General features: G+C 41.4%; 1 protein-coding gene across 1 annotated transcript in view; it reads right to left on the minus strand.

The window, feature by feature from the left end:
* Positions 1 to 347: 347 nt before the first annotated feature.
* POMT2 (protein O-mannosyltransferase 2) overlaps positions 348 to 19,241 on the minus strand; it is a 34,678-nt gene continuing 15,784 nt past the window's right edge. The window contains exons 12-21 of the mRNA XM_017831521.1: positions 18,418 to 18,496; positions 17,499 to 17,650; positions 13,156 to 13,247; positions 12,021 to 12,097; positions 10,817 to 10,888; positions 10,617 to 10,676; positions 10,305 to 10,410; positions 8,805 to 8,945; positions 8,070 to 8,184; positions 348 to 7,484 (exon numbers count right to left, since the gene is read on the minus strand). Of these exons, the coding sequence (XP_017687010.1) occupies positions 7,379 to 7,484; positions 8,070 to 8,184; positions 8,805 to 8,945; positions 10,305 to 10,410; positions 10,617 to 10,676; positions 10,817 to 10,888; positions 12,021 to 12,097; positions 13,156 to 13,247; positions 17,499 to 17,650; positions 18,418 to 18,496 (1,000 nt within the window). The 3' untranslated portion in view covers positions 348 to 7,378. The remainder of the gene's footprint in view (positions 7,485 to 8,069; positions 8,185 to 8,804; positions 8,946 to 10,304; positions 10,411 to 10,616; positions 10,677 to 10,816; positions 10,889 to 12,020; positions 12,098 to 13,155; positions 13,248 to 17,498; positions 17,651 to 18,417; positions 18,497 to 19,241) is intronic.

The following is a 19,241-nucleotide window of genomic DNA, read 5'->3' on the forward strand; positions in this document are numbered from 1 at the left end:
CTGAGTCCAACTGTTAACCATTAACTGTCCACTGCCAGGTTCGCCACTAAACCATGTCCCCAGGTGCCACATCTACATGTTTTTTGAACACTTCAAGGGTTGGTAATTCCACCACTTCTCTGGCCAACCTGTTCCAATGCCTGACCACTCTCTCAGTGAAGAAATGGCCTGGTACCAGGCCATTTCCTCTTGTCCTGTCACTTGTTACTTAAGAGAAGAGACCAACTCCCACCTGTCTAAAACCTCCTTTCAGGTAGTTGTAGAGAGTGATAACGTCTCCCTTGAGCCTCCCCTTCTCCAGGCTAAACAACCCCAGCTCCCTGAGCTACTCCTCCTAAGACTGTGCTCCAGACCCTTCACCAGCTCTGTTGCCCTTCTCTGGACATGGTCCAGCACCTCAGTGTCTTTCTTGTAGTGAGGGACCCCAAAACTGAACACGGGATTCAAGGTACAACCTCAGCAGTGCTGAGTAGAGGGGGACAATCACTGCCCTGGTCCTGCTGGCCACACTGTTTCTAATACAAGATGTACCATCTTATACATGTTCACATTTTCATCTTAACCAAGTCTCCCCAATTCTCAGCTAGTTTCATTCTCTACCTCAAAACCAAATAGTTATTGTCCCTAAAGCATTGCAAGGGATCAGCACACTGCCAGGGTGGGACTCAGCTGGTCCAACACAGATGCTTTCATATGGACAAGTAATCTAAACTCCCTTTCTGATCAATGGAGAAGCCCAGGTACTTCATAACTACCTAATCCTAAAATACATGGTAAAAAAAAACAGATCAGGTGAATGAAGCCTGAAGACTACCTTTTGTCAGCTGCATGACAGCAGGATGACTGGCTTTGGATGAAATCTAGAGATAAAGCAATGACTGCAAGAAGGGTAAAAATGGACAAAGCAATTTACAGCATTTGCGACACTTAGACTACACCCATTCTGATAAAGCACAAACTTTCTATTTCCAGAGCATGTATTACATGGGCCAGAGTTACAGAGTTAGTGATGGTGCATTAGAAAACAACTCCAAAGTGTACAACCACATTCTTGGATGTAAACCAGGCAGCAGTGATAGGTGTAGTAAAGATTTATTTCAGCATATTGAACTGGAGAGACTGATAGTGGAAGACAGTGTGCAGTTTGGGAAATCATATGGGTAAACCGATGAAAATGAGAAGGGGCATGGGAAATCAAGGGCCAAAGGAAGTAACTTGCATTGAAAGTTTCTATTTTGTTAGAAAACAGAAGATTAAGAAAGCTTGAAGACAGAGCACAAAATCTATACTAAAACACCAGGTTGTAAAGCCTCATTCTTGTTGAGGAACATGTAAGAGGGTGACGGCTGGAATCTAGCAGCCTAGGAATCTGGCAGGTTCAAATCAAATATAAACTGGAATCGTTCACCAGTGTACGCCCACGTGAGATCACTTACCTACAGAAAGAAGCCATTCTTCCTTTAGAGGGCAGTGAGAAGTAAAGTTTTACTCCAGATATTATCAGCATTTTCTGAACAATACTTCATTCTTTTTCCTTTCAGTTGTCTCCCTACATTCTAGCACAGCTTCTGTATCGGCACTCCTTCCTTCCAGAACAACAGCCCTGATCAGACAATATCCAAAGACCAACTTGCACTGTGTGAAGCAGTACAAGATGTCAATAGGCTTTTCAGAAGCCATTTAATAGCCTATTGTATCACTCTGTACAGGACATAGTACAGTTCCCAGCTGTCCTGGCTTTACTTTAGCAGCCCTTGGAACATGTCTAAACAGACTGGTTGGCTCTTCTCCAGCACTGATCTGGGCATCAATGTGTAGCCCCAGATAAGTCAGCTGTACTTCGGTTTTCCCCACCTAGTTCCACCCCAAGAAATCCCCTATTACATTGTACTCAAAAGCATATGCTGGCCTCTCACTGCAGCCTGGTGTAGAGATAGATTCTGATTTTCAGCATTTCAGTTTTATTACAGATTCTTGCATTTACTTCACAGCAAGGGCCTCATTTGTACAAAACAGTGCACCAGTCTGGTGTTATGGATGCTATGGATTGAAAACAAGAATGACTTGTAGAAGAATGTTGGATTCCTGAATAAAGTGCTTGATCTGTCAAACTAAGTGTTCACAGGTAATCTACCAGAAGCTTGATGAAAATACCCATTAAACCTGACACATTATACATATTTACAATTTAACATGTCTTTAATAGGGAGAAGTAAACCTGCTTCAACACACATACTTTATTCTCATCCAAATAAACCAGTTTCACTTCCTGCTGTGCTTATCAGCAATTGCCTGGATTGCAGTAAAATCTGACCTCCTTGAATTGTAGTCCAACAACACTTGTGTGCCAAAAGTTGATGTAGATCATCACTATCCTAGATCAAACTCTTCAATAGGTCCGTTTAAAGTTCATGTTGCTACTTCAAGTATGTGAGGAAGAGAGGAAAGGGAGAAAAAATCCACCCCAAGATCTAGGCACAAAGAGAATGCTTCCAAGAAGAGGTATTTATTACAAAATTAAATTCCAAATTCTACCTCATTTTCCATTATCACCTGTACAAAACACATTTATAGCTCAAGGGAACATTCTCCCATCCACACTGTATGATACAGTAATTGCACTGTGGTTAGAAGACATTCAGTTTGTGGACAGATGGACGCACGCACACACAGACAGCATTAGTAAGAAAGGTTCAGGATACAGGACAGAATTACAAAGGAACCCCTCTCACTGCTGCTACAAACTCTTGCTCATCCAGGGGCAAGTTCTCCAAGGATGGCTCCAAACAGTGACTCTTGTAAAACACAATAACCTCACTTGGCAATGTTTTAGGAACAATTACAAATTCAGCAGCAGTGGTATCCGTGCTAATATATCACCACCTCAGATATTATTTGTGACAATCATAGCCCTTGACATTCAAGTAAAGAGCATAAAAAAGTTTAAAAAGTGAAGCAACTCACAACCCACCACACAACCAAGGTCTTAGTACTTTAAAGAAGACAGAGATAATTTTCAGTCCTGACTGCTTGCAGTTCACAGTCCCCCGCTGAAAACAGCAAGTATGCTATGGAAGTGGTGTTCTTATCCTCAGCCTTCCTTTCCCAGCAGGAAAGAGCCTTATGTTCTAACAGTCCACACACTTTTGCTTTCATGACATACTTGCCCATGTGTGGGGTCACTTGCTGTAAAGGGGTAAAAAAAAATAATCTTACCTACATTCCCCAGCTGGCAGAGACATAGGGCTAAGGAGATTTTCACACTGTCAGCAGGATCCCGAGAGGATGAAACAGGGCTTGTGCACAGAGTGCCAGTTGAGAGGGTAAGTCACTCAGGCACAGCATGGAAGGAAAGCTGCTAAGTGTGGCAACGGAGAATTTCAGGTAAATGCCTGTTTTTCTGTGTTAAGAGTTGGTCCCTTGAAAATGATTCTCAGAGGGATTCAGGAGAAACAGGAGGGAATTGTCAAGTAATGTATTTGTTTACCTTTCCATAACAAGGTTCTGGTTTTGTTCTCAGATTACAAGTATTCATTTACTCAGGATATTACAAGATGTCCTGTTCTACCCCTTGTTCAGGCACCTGTATGAAACAGATGCACAGCCTAAAAACTGGGGAAAGCAAAGACATGTCCTGTACTTTGGGCATACTTGAAGAAGCAGAAGAAAGGAGGAAGATATAAAAAGGTATATCCTGTCAGTGCCCTTTGTGCATCAATCAGCCTTTCCAATCGAGATGCAAAAAGAAAACCCTACACAGACAGGAAAGGGGGGGTGGCTCTCATACCCACCGGGCTGCAAACAATGGTGAGCAGTGATGACACAAAGTCCTCCACCTGGACCAAGAGCAACCTTGACACAGAAATCTCCATTCAAATCCTCCTCACAGTCACATCCCTGTCTCATAGAATGAGTAGTCCAGTTCCTGGAAATAAGCCGGTCCCTGCTGCTGCAGTAGATATGTGTGTATCGATGTCCTGAAGTGACTGTTAACAAAAACCTTTTAAGATGGATAGATTGTCTAGGATAAAGCTAGATGAGCCTAGGGGCCCTCTACCTATCCTTCAAAGACTGAAGAGTTGAAGATATTTTACACACAAAAAAGAATTTGAACCAGGGAATGTGGCAGCCTGCAGCTTTTTGTGATTTGAATCCATGGATACAATTTGATGAAATACTTTGTCAGTGATAAAAGGAGCCCTGTCTGGCAAAGTTCAAAGAGAGCAGCTGCTCCAGAGAACTGAATCTTCTGGCCTCAGAAAGCACTGTGAGCCATTTTCCACATGACTGGGGAAGAAGACTAATAAGCAGTCCTCAAAAAAACCCTGAACTCATTCCACAAGCACAACTGGAAAAGCTGAACTGAAGCAGCCCAAATTCCATCCAGAAAGCAAAGAGTGCCCTACACCCATTGCCTCATGTTTGTACCACTCAGACATTTTAAGACAGAGTCAGTAATGGAATCCCAATTATTTTATTTTATTGACTTCACAAAATATCAGTTACTATTATGTTCCAGCTGTGGCCTGACAGGTTTTAAGAACCAAATATCGAAGGTCAAATTCTAAAATAAAAAATAAAAAAAAAATCAGTACTCTTCTCCTGAAAGAAGACAGACCTACACCAGTCTACCCTTACTTGAATACCCAAACCTTGGAGTCCACAAGGTACAGAGGAAACACCTGCTCTCTAGACTTCAATATAGATCTTTCAATCTTTTTATCTCCAGATTAAAAAAGAAAAAATAGTTCTGCTGTAAGTTGCTCCCTCTTGTGGAATAGCAAGATTTTTTTTCACTGTATGCCTCCATCTCCTTACCAGCATACAAGATCTAAGAAACAGATTAGTCTCAATGTCAATCTAATGCTCTCGAGAACTTCTGAAATGACAGTCGTAAAGAAAAATAAACCTTTGTGTCTATTGAAACAGAAGCTGGGCTTGTGCATAGGAAGGTGGGATGGGAGCGTGACATTTGCCACCTTTAGCACTCAGCTGCCAATCCACATCCAAAAGATTATTAGTGATAAAGGATGGAGGGACCCTGGCCAAGGAAGAGTGGTTCATCATCTTCAGACAACTTCTACAAAGCTGACTCCTTCATAATAACTGAAGAAATCAAGGTTACTGACTCACTTTTTGCATTCCCACAGGTTTAATGTGATGAATAAAGAGTTTTAGAAACTGTCATTCCAAAATGCTCACGTTTCTTAGGGGTTTTTTGTTGTTAATGCTAAGAACAAGCATGGGATTATATGTGCTGCAAAAAAAACTCTGCACTTTAAATCATAGCTTTTATTAGCTCTTTTGGCAAATCCTCCTCATGAAAATGGGACTACCCTAGGGAAAGCTCATATTCAGGATAGCAAAATATTAAGTTAATAATCTCACCAAGAGCAGAAGATGCTGAATCCCATTGGTACAAAGGCAGCACTGCACTGTCAGCCACTCACATTGCCAACAGTTAACAACTCGCAGCTGCTGTCAGATCAAGCAGGATCTGAAGAAGTTTGCAGCCTTCTCTCTCATCCTTCTTGCCTATATATCACCACAGTGAGCCCCTGGCTCATGCAGGTAAGAGCACTTCCTGCAATAACAAGTGGAAAAGAATCATCAAACCCAGTAGCTAATTAGTGCAATGACTTCCCACCATATATGACCAGCAGGTGATTAACTCAAAACCTTTAGAATCAAAAGCACATGTCCATCCCATTTGACTTAGTATCTATAGGAGTCAACTTCTGGAGAGATGTGACATACCAAGCCAGAGCCTTTCAACAGCAAGCAGCTGCCTTACTGAACAATGCTATGGATCTCTATTGAAGGGGAATGAAAGCAAGTCTGACTGGAGTCTAGTACCCCCCACAGAACAACTATGCTAATGCAGCCCTTCTGTGCGGCAGGAAATACATTAGAATTCAAGATTTGGTAAGAGAAATAAATGCACAATTCATGTTTAAAGGCAGATACGCTCACCTGTAATTTTGATGAAAGGCTGTGGAGCAGAACAAGAACTCTGAAATGAAAGGCTTGAGTGCATTGAAACATACACAAAAGAGTTTCAAATATTACTTCTTGATATAGGAACACAGGTGGGGTCTAAGTGTCATTCATGTCGGATGCTACAAGGTAGCAACTTGAACCATGACAAGAAACTGAAACTGGTTGAAGAGTAGGAGATGGAATAAAAGGAACATCTACAAAAATAGACCTAACACAGGACAAAAGCACCTGATAAACTGAATTCTGATTTCTTGGAAGGGGTGGATTCAACATTCAATGGCTTTTGACACTTAAGAGACAAAGAATTTTTGCTTGGCCTCACATTTCCTTCAATACAGTAATTTGATGTCCAGCAATCTGTGAGAGGGAACTTTTTCCATATGGGAATACAGAGAGCAGATACCTTGGCACCAGCAGCCAGTTTTTCATTCCTTAAGATGAAGCCTTCCCCTAAAAGCACAGGTACTGGCACTGAAATAGCTGGGATCAAAAGGTGAATGACAGCTGTCTGTAAAATTTCCAAGCTATCATATCAGCCTCTAGTACATCCTCGTGCTGGTCTCCACAGCATACTGGGGCTGAAAACAAATCACCTGTCATTTCCACTGTCATTTCCTTGGCAGTTTCAGACAGAACTGCAAAGAAGCTACAAAGTGCTGAGTTGGAACAGTCTGGCTCTGGAAACAGGCCTGCTAGGTAACTTACAAATGATTAAAGGTGACCAGAAAGCAAGGCAGTATATAGGGCTAAACAATTTCATCTCTGTATGCAGAAGGCCTGGGAAGCAGGCAAGGCACGGTGGCTCAAGAGATTTCAAGCAGACTCCTTTCAGTCAAATTCTAAAAATTCAGGGTCAGAACAAAAGAACTGCAGATAGCCAGGGCAGGGTAGAATGGAGGTCCCCATATACTTACAGGATGCTTTCAAAAACCTCACCAAAAGAATAATTGTTAATCATGATAGAAGTCCTAAGGTCTCAGACACTGTCTGGCTTTCCAACTATAACGGTGCTTAGATTACAAGAAGGAAGACACACACAGGTGTACAATCACAGACAGCCTCCAGCTTCTACTGCTCTGAGTGCTGGAATGCCACTGCTGTTTGACTGGTATATATTGCTCAAAAGAATTGACATCTAAGGAGCCAGCTGTCCATGAATATAACCCAAGGATTCAGGACATGAGTCTTTTAATTTAAGGGGACCTTCTCATCCTCTGCATATTCCAGTGCAGGCAGTGCAAACAAATGCCAAAGCAACAGGGCTACCTATACCCAGAGTTCTCCAGAGAGGGCATGTCTTCAAAGCACCAGAATCAGCCTGACATTGCAGCAGATCTCATGCTTCTCATCCGCTGTTCCCAGGCCTCCCTTGTTGGCTCTAGAACTCCCAGGAGTCCATCCACCGGAGCCCTGCCATGGGGCTGCTAGGGTCCGAGGCCATAGGTCCTATCATCCCATAGGACAGAGGATGGAAGAGGTAGAAGCTGTGGAAAGAAATCAAAAGCCCATCAAGGACTGCACGGTTTTCTGTTTCAAGAACTTTGCAGCAGATTAGTCCATAGAGATGTCCTATAGAATCTTTGTCTTTGGGTTGCACTAAGCTCCACTGGGGACCTTCTAATCTCTGCTGAACACAATATATACATAGCAAACAGTTTTATAACACATGGTATTTTCTCTTAGAAACCAACGGTTTTGGAGAAAAGCCAGCTGATAAAACCTACAGCAATAAAAAATCTGCCTATATTTGAGGAATATGCCACCATCATTGGGACTAGAACCAGAAACCACTGGATTTTGGGACTGGAGGAAAATAGAGTGTTCACACTGCGTGCTAGGATAAAAGAAAGATTCCCTGCAATGGAAAAATGTTCTATAAAGCATTACTGGGACACAGATGCTGAATCTAATAAAAATTGAGAGTTTAGGACTAGGCTTGAGGATGTCTGACACATTCAGGAGAGAAGAGAGACAGAGACTCAAGGCTAAGGAAAATTAACAGGCATTAAAGTTTCCATTGAGATGGCAGCTATCACACATTCATGAAAAGTTAAGCTTTCAGCACTCACCTGTACAGGATAAGCAGAACCAGCACCAGGAACCCCCCTCCATATACTTTTCTAGCTGTAGTGCTGGGTGACAAGAACCCAGCACAAAACTTCAGTAGTGAGTCCCAGGTGATTCCTAGGAGAAGGAAGAGGTAAGAATCAGGGGAAGAACAGAGCCGCTATGTTCACTGACTGGGCTGATGAAGCTCTATTAACACCAGAAGACCATTCAAATTTTAAATTCATTTACTGTCGCAACCTTCAAAACTATAGAGATTGTTTTGTATCAGCAGAAGTTTCTTTTTTCCCCTACCTTTCCATTTGAATAAATGCAAATGAGATCTGGGCCTAAGATCCTAAGTTGGTACAAAATCACAGGAAAAACTACCAAGACCAAATTATAAACACACATGACGGAAAAGTCAGGAAAGCAAACAAAGAGAAGCAACTTGTACAAAAGCATATATAAACAGTGAAACAGCAGAGAATAGGAATGCCATCTCTAAATTTAAATGCCCTAAACACTAGACATGACTGCCTTTTCAGGGTAGCAACAAAAAAAAAAAAAAAAAAGACAACTTGGCCCAGCAAGGTGCTTTGTGAAAAACATTTTGAATTAGTCAATGTTTTCAAGCACTTTGCACAAGCAAGCAGAAAGCCCATTAAAATTAATAAACTTTTTAATCTGAAAACATTAAATTTAATGGAATTTCACCTGTTTTTCCACCTTGTTTTCTCCTAGACTCTAGTATTTACCTGTCAACATGCTGGAAAAAAGCATGGCAGGAAAGTAGTGGTGAAAGTAGAGAACTCGTCCCATCATAAAAAAAGGGAGGTAATGAAGGAGCCAACCCAGTGTGATCTGCCCTCCACCACGTAGCACGACTCTGGATAGTTCTGGAACACAAGTATACAGACAGAGAAAAACTCAGCTACATTTCTTATTTGCAAACCTTAACACACTAAATAAACTCAACAGGAAAGATCTTTGCAGGAAGTCATGTATTGGCCTGAAATTGCTTCAAGCCTCTGCAACATCCTGGCTGCATTCTTTATAAACATCCTGTAAGGTAAACATATGCAGGTATTCTTCCCAAGAATGACAAGGCAGTGGAAGGATTATAAAAAAGGTTTATTTCAGGTGCAAGGACCACTTTTTTATGATGCAGCATGCATTGGATCTTCAGGGGCAAAAGGCGAGTTCCCGCCCCCTCAAGGCCCCCTTTATCCTCTCTGATTCTCTGCCACCTTCCCAAGGAGGCCTTGGACATGTCTGCAAACATGTTATCTGTCTGCATACTACGGAGAGAGATATCTTGCTCACAGCTTTTTCCTGTAACATTCTTTGAAACGCAGAAGGAAGGAAAAAAAACATCTAACCCATTTGAAAAGGCATTTTGCAGTTTTTCTAAGTGAAACAAGTTCTAGCTTTCTGTTACAAAGTCTTGCGCGATTGCACCTATCCCTACACTACAAACACTTGTCAGGAGAACAGTAAAGAAAAGAAATATAGAGACATAAATCTCAAGGGACTGGCAGGAGGTTGATTATGCTGTATGTTAAGACCAAATGTGTAGTTCCTCAGGGCATACATCAGACTAATCAGGTCACTCCAGTTACTGATGTTTTTTATTCTCTCTGCAATGAGACTATGAGCCATCCAGATGATCACTCTGCCTGGAAAGAAATGTTGCCTAGCTTTCAGAGCCTGGGGAAAAGAGTGAGAGCTCTGGTGTCTTCATATAGCTTAGCCAATAACTTATTCTATAATTGAGTAGTTTCCCGTCACATTTTAGAATTCACTTCCCACAAGGAGAGCTACAAAATGAAGCAACCATTGAAGTAAACTGGAATGGTCAAAATATGACTTATTAGGGTTTGTGAATAGCTCTACCTCTAAAATGATTCAAAAAAGGACCATTGTATCTCTTACGTTTGCCATTTGCTTTGCAAAAAGATCAGGAAACATTTCTCATTTTAAAACACTGTGCATACTACAGTAGTATAGAGAACATGCAGACCTTCACAGCAGGACTTTGATCCAATTGGCCTGTATCCCTTGTAGCATTTCTGTTGAAGATCTGTGCTGTTCACCATTAAACTATTTAACATATGAAGATCCCACTCTTTTCCTTGTGGACACTGCCCAATAATTCAAGCTCAGTCGTTTCCCACCCTTGACACACAAAGTCCTGCCATCCATACACTTTTCAGGTGTCTGCAAAAGGCATTTATGAAAAGGAAGACTGACCTTACCTTTGAGTTCATATGTCAGTTGGACACCTCTCTTCAGTGCCACTGCAGTGCAAATTGTTATCAGAAAATATAACCCCATAGTGACCAGATTTAGCCACCAAATCACCTACACGGAAAAAATAAAGATTTGGGACTTTATGGTGGACACATGCATGTGAGAGGAAATGAAAAGTTACATGCAAACATTAAGAGTACAATAAGAGAGACTGTCCAAAAGGAGGAGAAGGAAGAAGAAACACTGTCACTGGAAGAAGCAAGACTAAGCTAAAATTTGCTAAAGACATTGACTTGGAACCTCCCACTCCAACTTACTGGGTTTCCCAGCAAATAGACACGATAATCCGTCTCATTGACACCAGAAAAACGCAGGCCCTGAAGAAAGAGATCAGAAGGAAGTAAAATGGATATTCATCAGTCCAATTGCATCTTCAATGCAATGAAGAGGTGCTATGCTTCTAGAGGCACTGCAAAAACACTTGAAAATAGACAAGAAGGTGGACTAATCAATATACCTGGTAGTTGATGGGCCAGTGCCAAGGTTTGGATGTAACTTCATTGTCCTTTGGTTTGAGGCCGCTGTTTCCCTACAGATAGGTCAACATAAAATTTACATGAGCAGGCAGTTATGCTGCAACACCTGTCCAGAAATGTCTGTGTATGCAAACATACATCTTTCACTCTCCCTGAGTGAAAGCTCTTTTCTGACTTACATGAACACATCATCTTCCACAGAAGGGAATGCAATGAGGAAAATTATTGTTTTACTATTACTGTGCAAGTGAAAATGTTCTTTAGGTACCATAAGAGGCAGTATTCTCTCATTTCTCTTCTCCAGCTTTTCTGTTACTGAGGACACATGTTGCATAAGCAAGACCTTTGTTCATTAAGAGACTACTGTGACAAGTTTCCCTCCACTATGAAAAAAAACCAAGCTTCAGAAAGATTATTTCCATGGAAACTCATGCAGGTGCTTCCTTACCTGAGATACTGATTGCCATGGAAATGCTTTACAATAACACTTTACAAGCATTAACAATAATTTCCTTGACTACTTTCTTTCTCTTAAAAATCTGAGAAGACCTTTACAAACAATAGCAAAGAAAACCTTGGACTCCATTCTCAAAATAGTAACTTCTCATTCTTCAGCTGAAGGATTGAGGAGCTGGAAGCAGAAGGGCTGTGGCCAAGAGTACAAAAAACAATCATGGAGAAAAGACTGCAAGAGCAGTTCACCTTGAAAATATTTAATCTGCTCTTTTTTTTTTTTGTATTCAGAGATAAAGAAGAAACCAGAAATCACAGCACCTTGATGAACTTCAAAAAAAATCAGGAGTTTTCCATTTTCAATCCAAACACTTACTGTTCTCCTAAATGTCTGTTTAGCTTATTTTCTTGACTTTGACCACAGTAACATCCTCCTGCCTAACAAATACTAATTTAACTTTAAAACCTTCCAGGAAGGTAAGTAAAGTATGACATAACTAGGCTGTAGCCAGATCACACCAAGAGCAGAGCCAGGCATTACGTCCAAGGTTTCCAAACTTGGACGAATTAGCTCCATTCCTTTTTCTAAGTATAAATTCAAGTAGGTTGCTCAGGCATGTAAATTCTGCCCTAGCTTGCAGCCATCACCCAGATCTCTCAGAAAGTGCTATTTCTTTTTGATGCAAGAGAGAGGAGGAAGAAAATGATAATCTAGAATTAATGATATCCTACCCGGATCATAACCATGTGGGATTCTAGCAAAATTTCTGCAAAAGAAGGCTTCAAAACATCCAGGCTGATATTGGGCACTGTGGGAGAAAGTGAGAAAAATAGATTAGACGTCTGTATGGTTTACATTTATTTGCATCTTTCATAAAAAACTACATTCTCTCCTTCTGCAACAAATCTGCTTCCAGAATTTGAATTCTCTATGCAATTCATTCATATTCTAAACAGAGAGGCTTGCAGTTAAAAGTATCTCCCAGTGAATTTTACAACTGATGTACTCCTAGATTTCCTCCTTTACTTTCAGGAGCAAGAGAAAGAGACCAAACTCCATGAAATTAATAGATTTGTATTTCTGGCTAAAATTAGAGACATACTCTTCACAGGCTGCTGTTTATCTATATGAGCCATATGTGTGGGAGTGCATTACAACAGAACAAGAAATTCTACCAAGTCAAGAGCCCAGGATTTCTCTCCTTTGGTTTGCATACAGTTGCTCTCAAAGGATGAAGAACAGTAAGTTTTTTAATAACTCAGAACTCAGCCCAAGTCACTTGCAATTCATGGGATGAAAATTGTGTTGAATAACTCAGGCCAGATGAGGCTGTGAAACATGTAACTCCTGGATGAGGCTGCAAGGCCCATCTGTCATTATTGGCAAATTCATATCTCTGTCACACACTATTAATTTCTTGATGGTACTGCAAAGTGATTATTTAGCATGCCCCCAGTAAGTGAGGGGAAAAAAATACACCAGAACAAGGTGGATCCTAGATTTTTTTAAAAATCATTGAAATATGTATGACATACATGAATGACAATAATTCCCAATTAAACAAAAAACATTAAAAATAGCAGCCTGTACTGCAGTGCTGTCCGTGAACATCTCAAAATCCTCAAAAAAGTCTTTATACTTCCACTACACTTCAAGCACTATCACCAGCTTGCAGTACAAACAGTGAAACAGAAAAAGGCTCCGCAACTCTGCAATGGCCCAAGTTCAGCAAGTTTGCACTTAAACTGGGAAAGAACACACATATTCCAAATGCTGAATGCCAGTTATTGCCATCTGATAGCTCATCCCTTCCTTAAACAGCAAGCCAACATGCACTCTCAAACTGAAAGGAAATAAATTACTTACACTTAGGGTTAATATGATCTTCAAAGTTCCAGAGAGAATTGGGAGTCTCCTTCAGGTATGGTGTGCAGGTGACTTCCACTTGTTCCCAACCCCTGAGGAACAGCAGATCAGTTAACCACCACTCCACAAGAACACTCAATATTTCCAGTTCATGTCTGATTTTTCCCCATTTAGCTTTATACTTCTCCACAACACCTATCATATCATGTAACCTCAGCAGTTGCATTCTTACATGCTCTAAGAACCACGTAGAAACCAAAGCAGATTTGCAAGGCAGTCAACATCAAAATTCTACTGAGTATTTGAACCACATTTCTAACTTTGGTCATCTAAAAAAGCCTAGGTCCATAGGTGGGATTTTTGAAAATGACACACATTCACAACTAGCAACTATGTCAGTTCAACCTTTATAGTCCCTCCAGAAGAAAATCACCATCATTAATTTAAATGGATCCATGCCTACAACAACTGTATTACAGAAATAAAAGAATTACCTTAGGAAATACCAATAAATGTTCTTTAGTCTGTCACCCTATTTCTGGCAGGTCACATCAAAGACTTTGTGAGGAAGTGCATCAAACCCTACAGTAATGTGACAGATTAATAAGGAATTTTCTATCAACCACCACTAATTAATTAATCCATTAATTAATTACCTTACCTGGAAGAACAGTGATTACTACCCTTTAAATTAAAAAGAAATATAAAACCCCAATATACTCTAAACCATCCCTATTAGCAGTTAAAGAGTATTTTTTTCCCCTTAGCTCTTACTATCATCAATATTTTGTGGCAGTAACTTCCACTCACAGAGTAAGTTTTTGTCGGAAAAAAACCCAAATCACAACCTTTTTTGAATGCTCTTGACAGAGACTGTCTTTTTTTTCTTTTTAACCAAACACATTATTTACATATGAGCCCATTTTTATGGTGAAGTCTAACTGGCACTTGCATTCCTGACCAGGCAGTCACCGTAGGTACCTGCCTGCGCTCACTATGATTCAGCATCCACAGGATTCCTTACAATCTGGTTTAACCATAACACAGTGAAGGGAAATCTAAGCTAGCAAAAACAGAGGCAGCTCTGCAAACAGTAGCAACATGACTACACAGCCTGCTGCTTCCAGATCCATGGTAGCATCCCACACAGAACAGCTTTGCAGATATGGCAGCTTGCTCGTCATTAGTCTTGGTGTCTCTGCATACATGTCATTTTAATGATGAAGATATATAATTCTAGGACAGAAAATCCTGACCCCTGCTAATAGCAACTTGTAACCATTGCCCTTGCTTCAGATGCTGCATGCAAAAATGGCATAAGGTCTTCCAACGACAACACAAATTAACACCAATAAAATTTTGATGATTATGGTATGGAACAGCATGAACTGCCCCAGTTTCTAGCAATTTTTGTGAACCCTAAGGATAAAATGGAACTTAAAGAACACGTCTGTCATCCCCTCCTAGACTTATCAGATGACAAGATCTATGTCCATGCCATTCCTGGATCTCTTAGTAAGGCACATTATTTTTTAGAGACAACCTGGATGCATCCTAGATCCAAGCATTGGCACCTCATCGATTATGTCTTGGTGCGACAGAGAGATGTTCGCAATGTTCACCATACTCGCGTGATGTCTAGTGCAGAATGCCAAACAGACCATCAACTTATGCACTGTAAACTTAACTTCAACCTGAAGTTCAAACCTAAAAGGGGCGGTATTCCAAGGAGGAGACTCCAAGTTAATGATCTTCAATCAGCTACAGTGAGAGACAGCTTTCAGGCAAACCTTCAAACTAGGCTCGAGGATCATTCCATAGATCCCTCTCCTGAAACACTTTGGCAACATATTAAAAATAGCATCCTGCAGTCCTCTGAAGAGTCCTTAGGGTTCTCCTTCAAGAAGAACAAGGATTGGTTCGATGAAAACAATCAAGAGATCCAGGAATTGTTGAGGAAGAAGAGAACTGCTCACCAACACACCTTGATCAGCCATCTTGCCATGTAAGAAAAGCAGCCTTTTGTCTTGCATGCAGCAAGCTCCAACAGAAACTTCGTGACATCCAGAACAAGTGGTGGATCAGTCTAGCAGGAAAAATTCAATTATGCGCAGATACGGGTGATTACAGAGGATTCTAAGAGGCCCTGAAAACAGCATACGGGCCTACATACCAGGTCCAAAGCCCTCTACTCAGCACATATGGTCAGGTGCTTCACACAGATAAAACCTCCATTCTGAATCGTTGGTCTGAACACTTTCAGACTCTTTTCAGTACCACCCATGTAGTCCAAGACTCAGCAACTCAGTACATCACACAGCAACAGGTGAAGAATGAATTGGACATTGCCCCTACTATGGAAGAAACTCTTAAGGCCATACAGCAGGTGAAAATTGGCAAGGCAGCTGGGGTTGATGGAATTCCACCTGAAGTCTGGAAACATGGGGGCCAAGTGCTCCATGCTAAATTTCACAAGTTTGTGGTGCGCTGTTGGGAACAAGGTGAACTACCATCAGACCTTCCTGATGCAGTCGTCATCACCTTGTATAAGAAGAAAGGAGATAAATCAGACTGTTCAAACTACTGGGGTATTACTCTGCTCTCCATTGCTGGCAAGATCCTGGCAAGAATACTTTTGAATAGACTAATACCCGCTATACCAGAAGAACTTCTTCCTGAAAGCCAATACGGTTTCAGAGCCAACAGGAGTACCACAGACATGGTATTTGTTCTCAGACAACTGCAAGAGAAGTGTAGGAAACAGAACAAAGGTCTTTATGTAACCTTTGTTGACCTCACCAAGGCTTTCGATACTGTGAGCAGAAAAGGTCTATGGCAGATTTTGGAACGTTTAGGTTGTCCCCCCACGTTCCTTAAAATGATCATATCACTTCATGAGGATCAGCACGGCCAAGTCAGATATGGCAATGCACTTTCTGAGCCCTTTCTAACAACCAATGGTGTGAAACAAGGCTGTGTTCTCGCACCAACCCTATTCACAATCTTTTTCAGCGTGATGCTCCAAAGGGCCACAGCAGACCTCGATGAAGAAGATGGTATCTACATTCGATATCGTACTGATGGAAGCCTATTCAACCTAAGGCGACTGAAGGCTCACACTAAGACCTTAAACCATCTTGTCTGAGAGCTGCTTTATGCTGACAATGTCGCCTTCGTTGTCCACACAGGTGCTCTGCAGTGTTTAACATCCTGCTTTGCTGAAGCTGCTGAGCTTTTCGGGCTGGAAGTCAGCTTGAAGAAGACAGAAGTTTTCTATCAGCCTGCACCTCAGGAAGTCTTCCATCATCCCCATACCACCATTGGCAAATCAGAGCTCAAATCAGTCCAGCAGTTTAATTACCTAGGTAGCATCATCTCCTCGGATGGTGAGATTGATGGAGAGATAGACAACAGGTTAGCAAAGGCATAGAGTGCTTTTGGAAAACTCCATAAAAGAGTTTGGCGTAATAAACACTTGAAGAAAAGCACCAAGATCAGTGTTTACAGAGCCATAGTGCTGTCTACTCTTTTATATGGATCTGAATCATGGGTCATTTACCGCCACCACCTGCATCTCCTAGAACGCTTCCATCAACGCTGTCTCCGTACAATCCTAAACATCCACTGGTCAGATTATGTGACCAATACATCTGTTCTAGAACAAGCAGCAGTCACAAGTGTTGAGACCATGTTGCTGAGAACACAGCTGCATTGGGCAGGGCACGTCTCCAGGATGAAGGACCACCGCCTCCCTAAGATCTTGCTTTATGGTGAACTTGCCACCGGCTGCCGCAAGAAAGAAGCCTTGAAGAGGAGATACAAGGACTCCCTGAAACAACATCTCAGCCCTGGCCACATTGATCTTCATCACTGGTCTACTCTGTCCTCCAATCGGGAGGTCTGGAGACACACCATCTATAACGCTGCTGCTTCTTTTGAGAACACACACAGGATCACTCTCGAGGAGAAAAAAAACTGCAGAAAGAATCGTGTCTTGCCGATACCATCCAAGGAGTCTTTCTGCTGTGCCTTTTGCAACTGGACTTGTCTGTCTCGCATTGGCCTCTTTAGCCACCAGCGTGCTTGCAGCAAATGTGGGTAGAGTCCTTCCCAAATCTTCACTTGTGAAGCCTAGCCATGATGATACCTTCACCGTAACAGACTGCATAACCGTAACCCAGATCTTCCCCTCTGATTATATTTTTAGTACCTGCTAGTTCCATTTTTATTCTTTTAAAAAATGGAGGAAACGTGGTTATTGCTTAGTTTAAAAGTATCATTGAGTAAAGGAACATGTCACCTCAAGGCCTTGCAGGGGTGGAGGGGGATTACAAACTATTTACCATTTTGGCAGAGTCTTTCCAGAAGAGCCCAATATACACCCTGTGGCCACATGGATTAACCGGATCTGACTCCGTAGGACTTTGATGAGCTTCCCAGTCTTTCTGCCCACCACTTCAATCCGCCAAAAATCATTGGAGTCTCCTGTTCCATTCTATCATGCAAACATAGCATTGCAGAAAAAAAAAAAAATCACAAAAACAGAAAAAAAAAACCCCAAACAACTCCCCCCCCAAACTAGAAAACATACAGAACTGAAGCACTGCAAATAAGAAATTCAGAAACTGTAATGGTGGCAAAGCTAAACAAACGAGCCCAGACTACTCTCACTCAGACTTCACAGAAGAGATTCCCCATCTGGAGGACATCATTCTAGACATGAGCAAGCATTCACAAATACATCTTTATCTTGCCAACTTTAGTTTTTTTTCTTCCAATTCATGCTTGACTGTGGCTCAGAACTACAGCATAAACAGGGCTAACTTGGCTGCTTCATAAAAGGGGTTTAGGCAACAGATCCTTGCATTTAGAAATTCAACCCGCAAAGCAGATTTCATTTTCATGATTCAAAATTCTGTCATCATTCTTTCAAAAAGGTACTTGTCTATGTGACAAGGCCAAATACATAAAATAATACTTGTCAGAGCAACTTCAAGGTTGCTCAGTTTGTCATTTCTGGAGTTGAATGCTGCCAAAGCTAGACTGGCAGTAAAAGTTTAAATTATGTTTTTATCTGTGTTCACATTAAATAGACTTTAAATATGAGATAAGCCATTTCACACTAAATCAGTTTTTCCTTCAGGATGGCAGATGCCCATCTATCACCTTGGCTAACAAACTAAAAAAAACAACAATAAATCCCCTTGGCATGATACGAACTCTCCCTAAAAGGAGCTTTTCTTCTATCTTGCCTTCACTTACTATTCCATAGCCAGTGACCTGAAAATGCTTCCTCGTCAAGGGAGCTTCATGTTGGTGACTGTGCAGATTTCTAGAAGTTCTGAAATGAAATTAAAACTTTTGAACCTTGTCAATTTGTAATTAGAACATTGGTTTGAGTCATTCAGAGATCAGCCACTGCTCTAACCACCGAATTCCAGCTGAGGGCAGGCAGGATTCAGCCTAAACAGGATGGGGGACACTGATCGCATCTGTCACTTCCCACCATGTAACTCTGAGCTTATGCCACACTAGGCATTGTGGAAAAGGATGACAGCATGAACAAACAGAACCCTCAAGCTACAATCTATCACCTCCAAGTGGAGAAGACGTTGGGTTTTTGTTTTGCTGTGGACTTTTTTTTTTTTAACAGTAAAGGTGGGACAAACAGACTTGCTCTTGTAAGAAGAAAAGCAAGATCCTGACCTTCTGTAATCAGTTTTGCTTTTGAGGAGAAAGATTGTACCATTTAGGGGGAATCAGTGGCCACCATTAGCACGGTGCAGGTAGCCAGGCTCCCCCCCAGGCAGACTGGTGACTGAGGCAACCAGAGAAACCTGGCCATATCCCAGTCAGTCCTAAATACGAGCGCCACCTGCTGCATCTCTTCCGCAGCACCGCTGCTTCACCTCCTGCTCTGGAGACCTCACCACGACTTAACCAATTTTGCCTAATCAATTTTTATCATACTCATTATCGTATACTTGATAGTAAACCCCAAAATTCAAGGAACTTAAAAAAATGGTCTTATAATAATTTCGGAAACCTAAGCAATTATTTGTGCAGATGCCATACTGAATACAACG

This window comes from Lepidothrix coronata, unplaced genomic scaffold (genome assembly GCF_001604755.1).
Source record: "Lepidothrix coronata isolate B3197 unplaced genomic scaffold, Lepidothrix_coronata-1.0 Scaffold192, whole genome shotgun sequence".
Taxonomy (NCBI): Eukaryota; Metazoa; Chordata; class Aves; order Passeriformes; family Pipridae; genus Lepidothrix; species Lepidothrix coronata.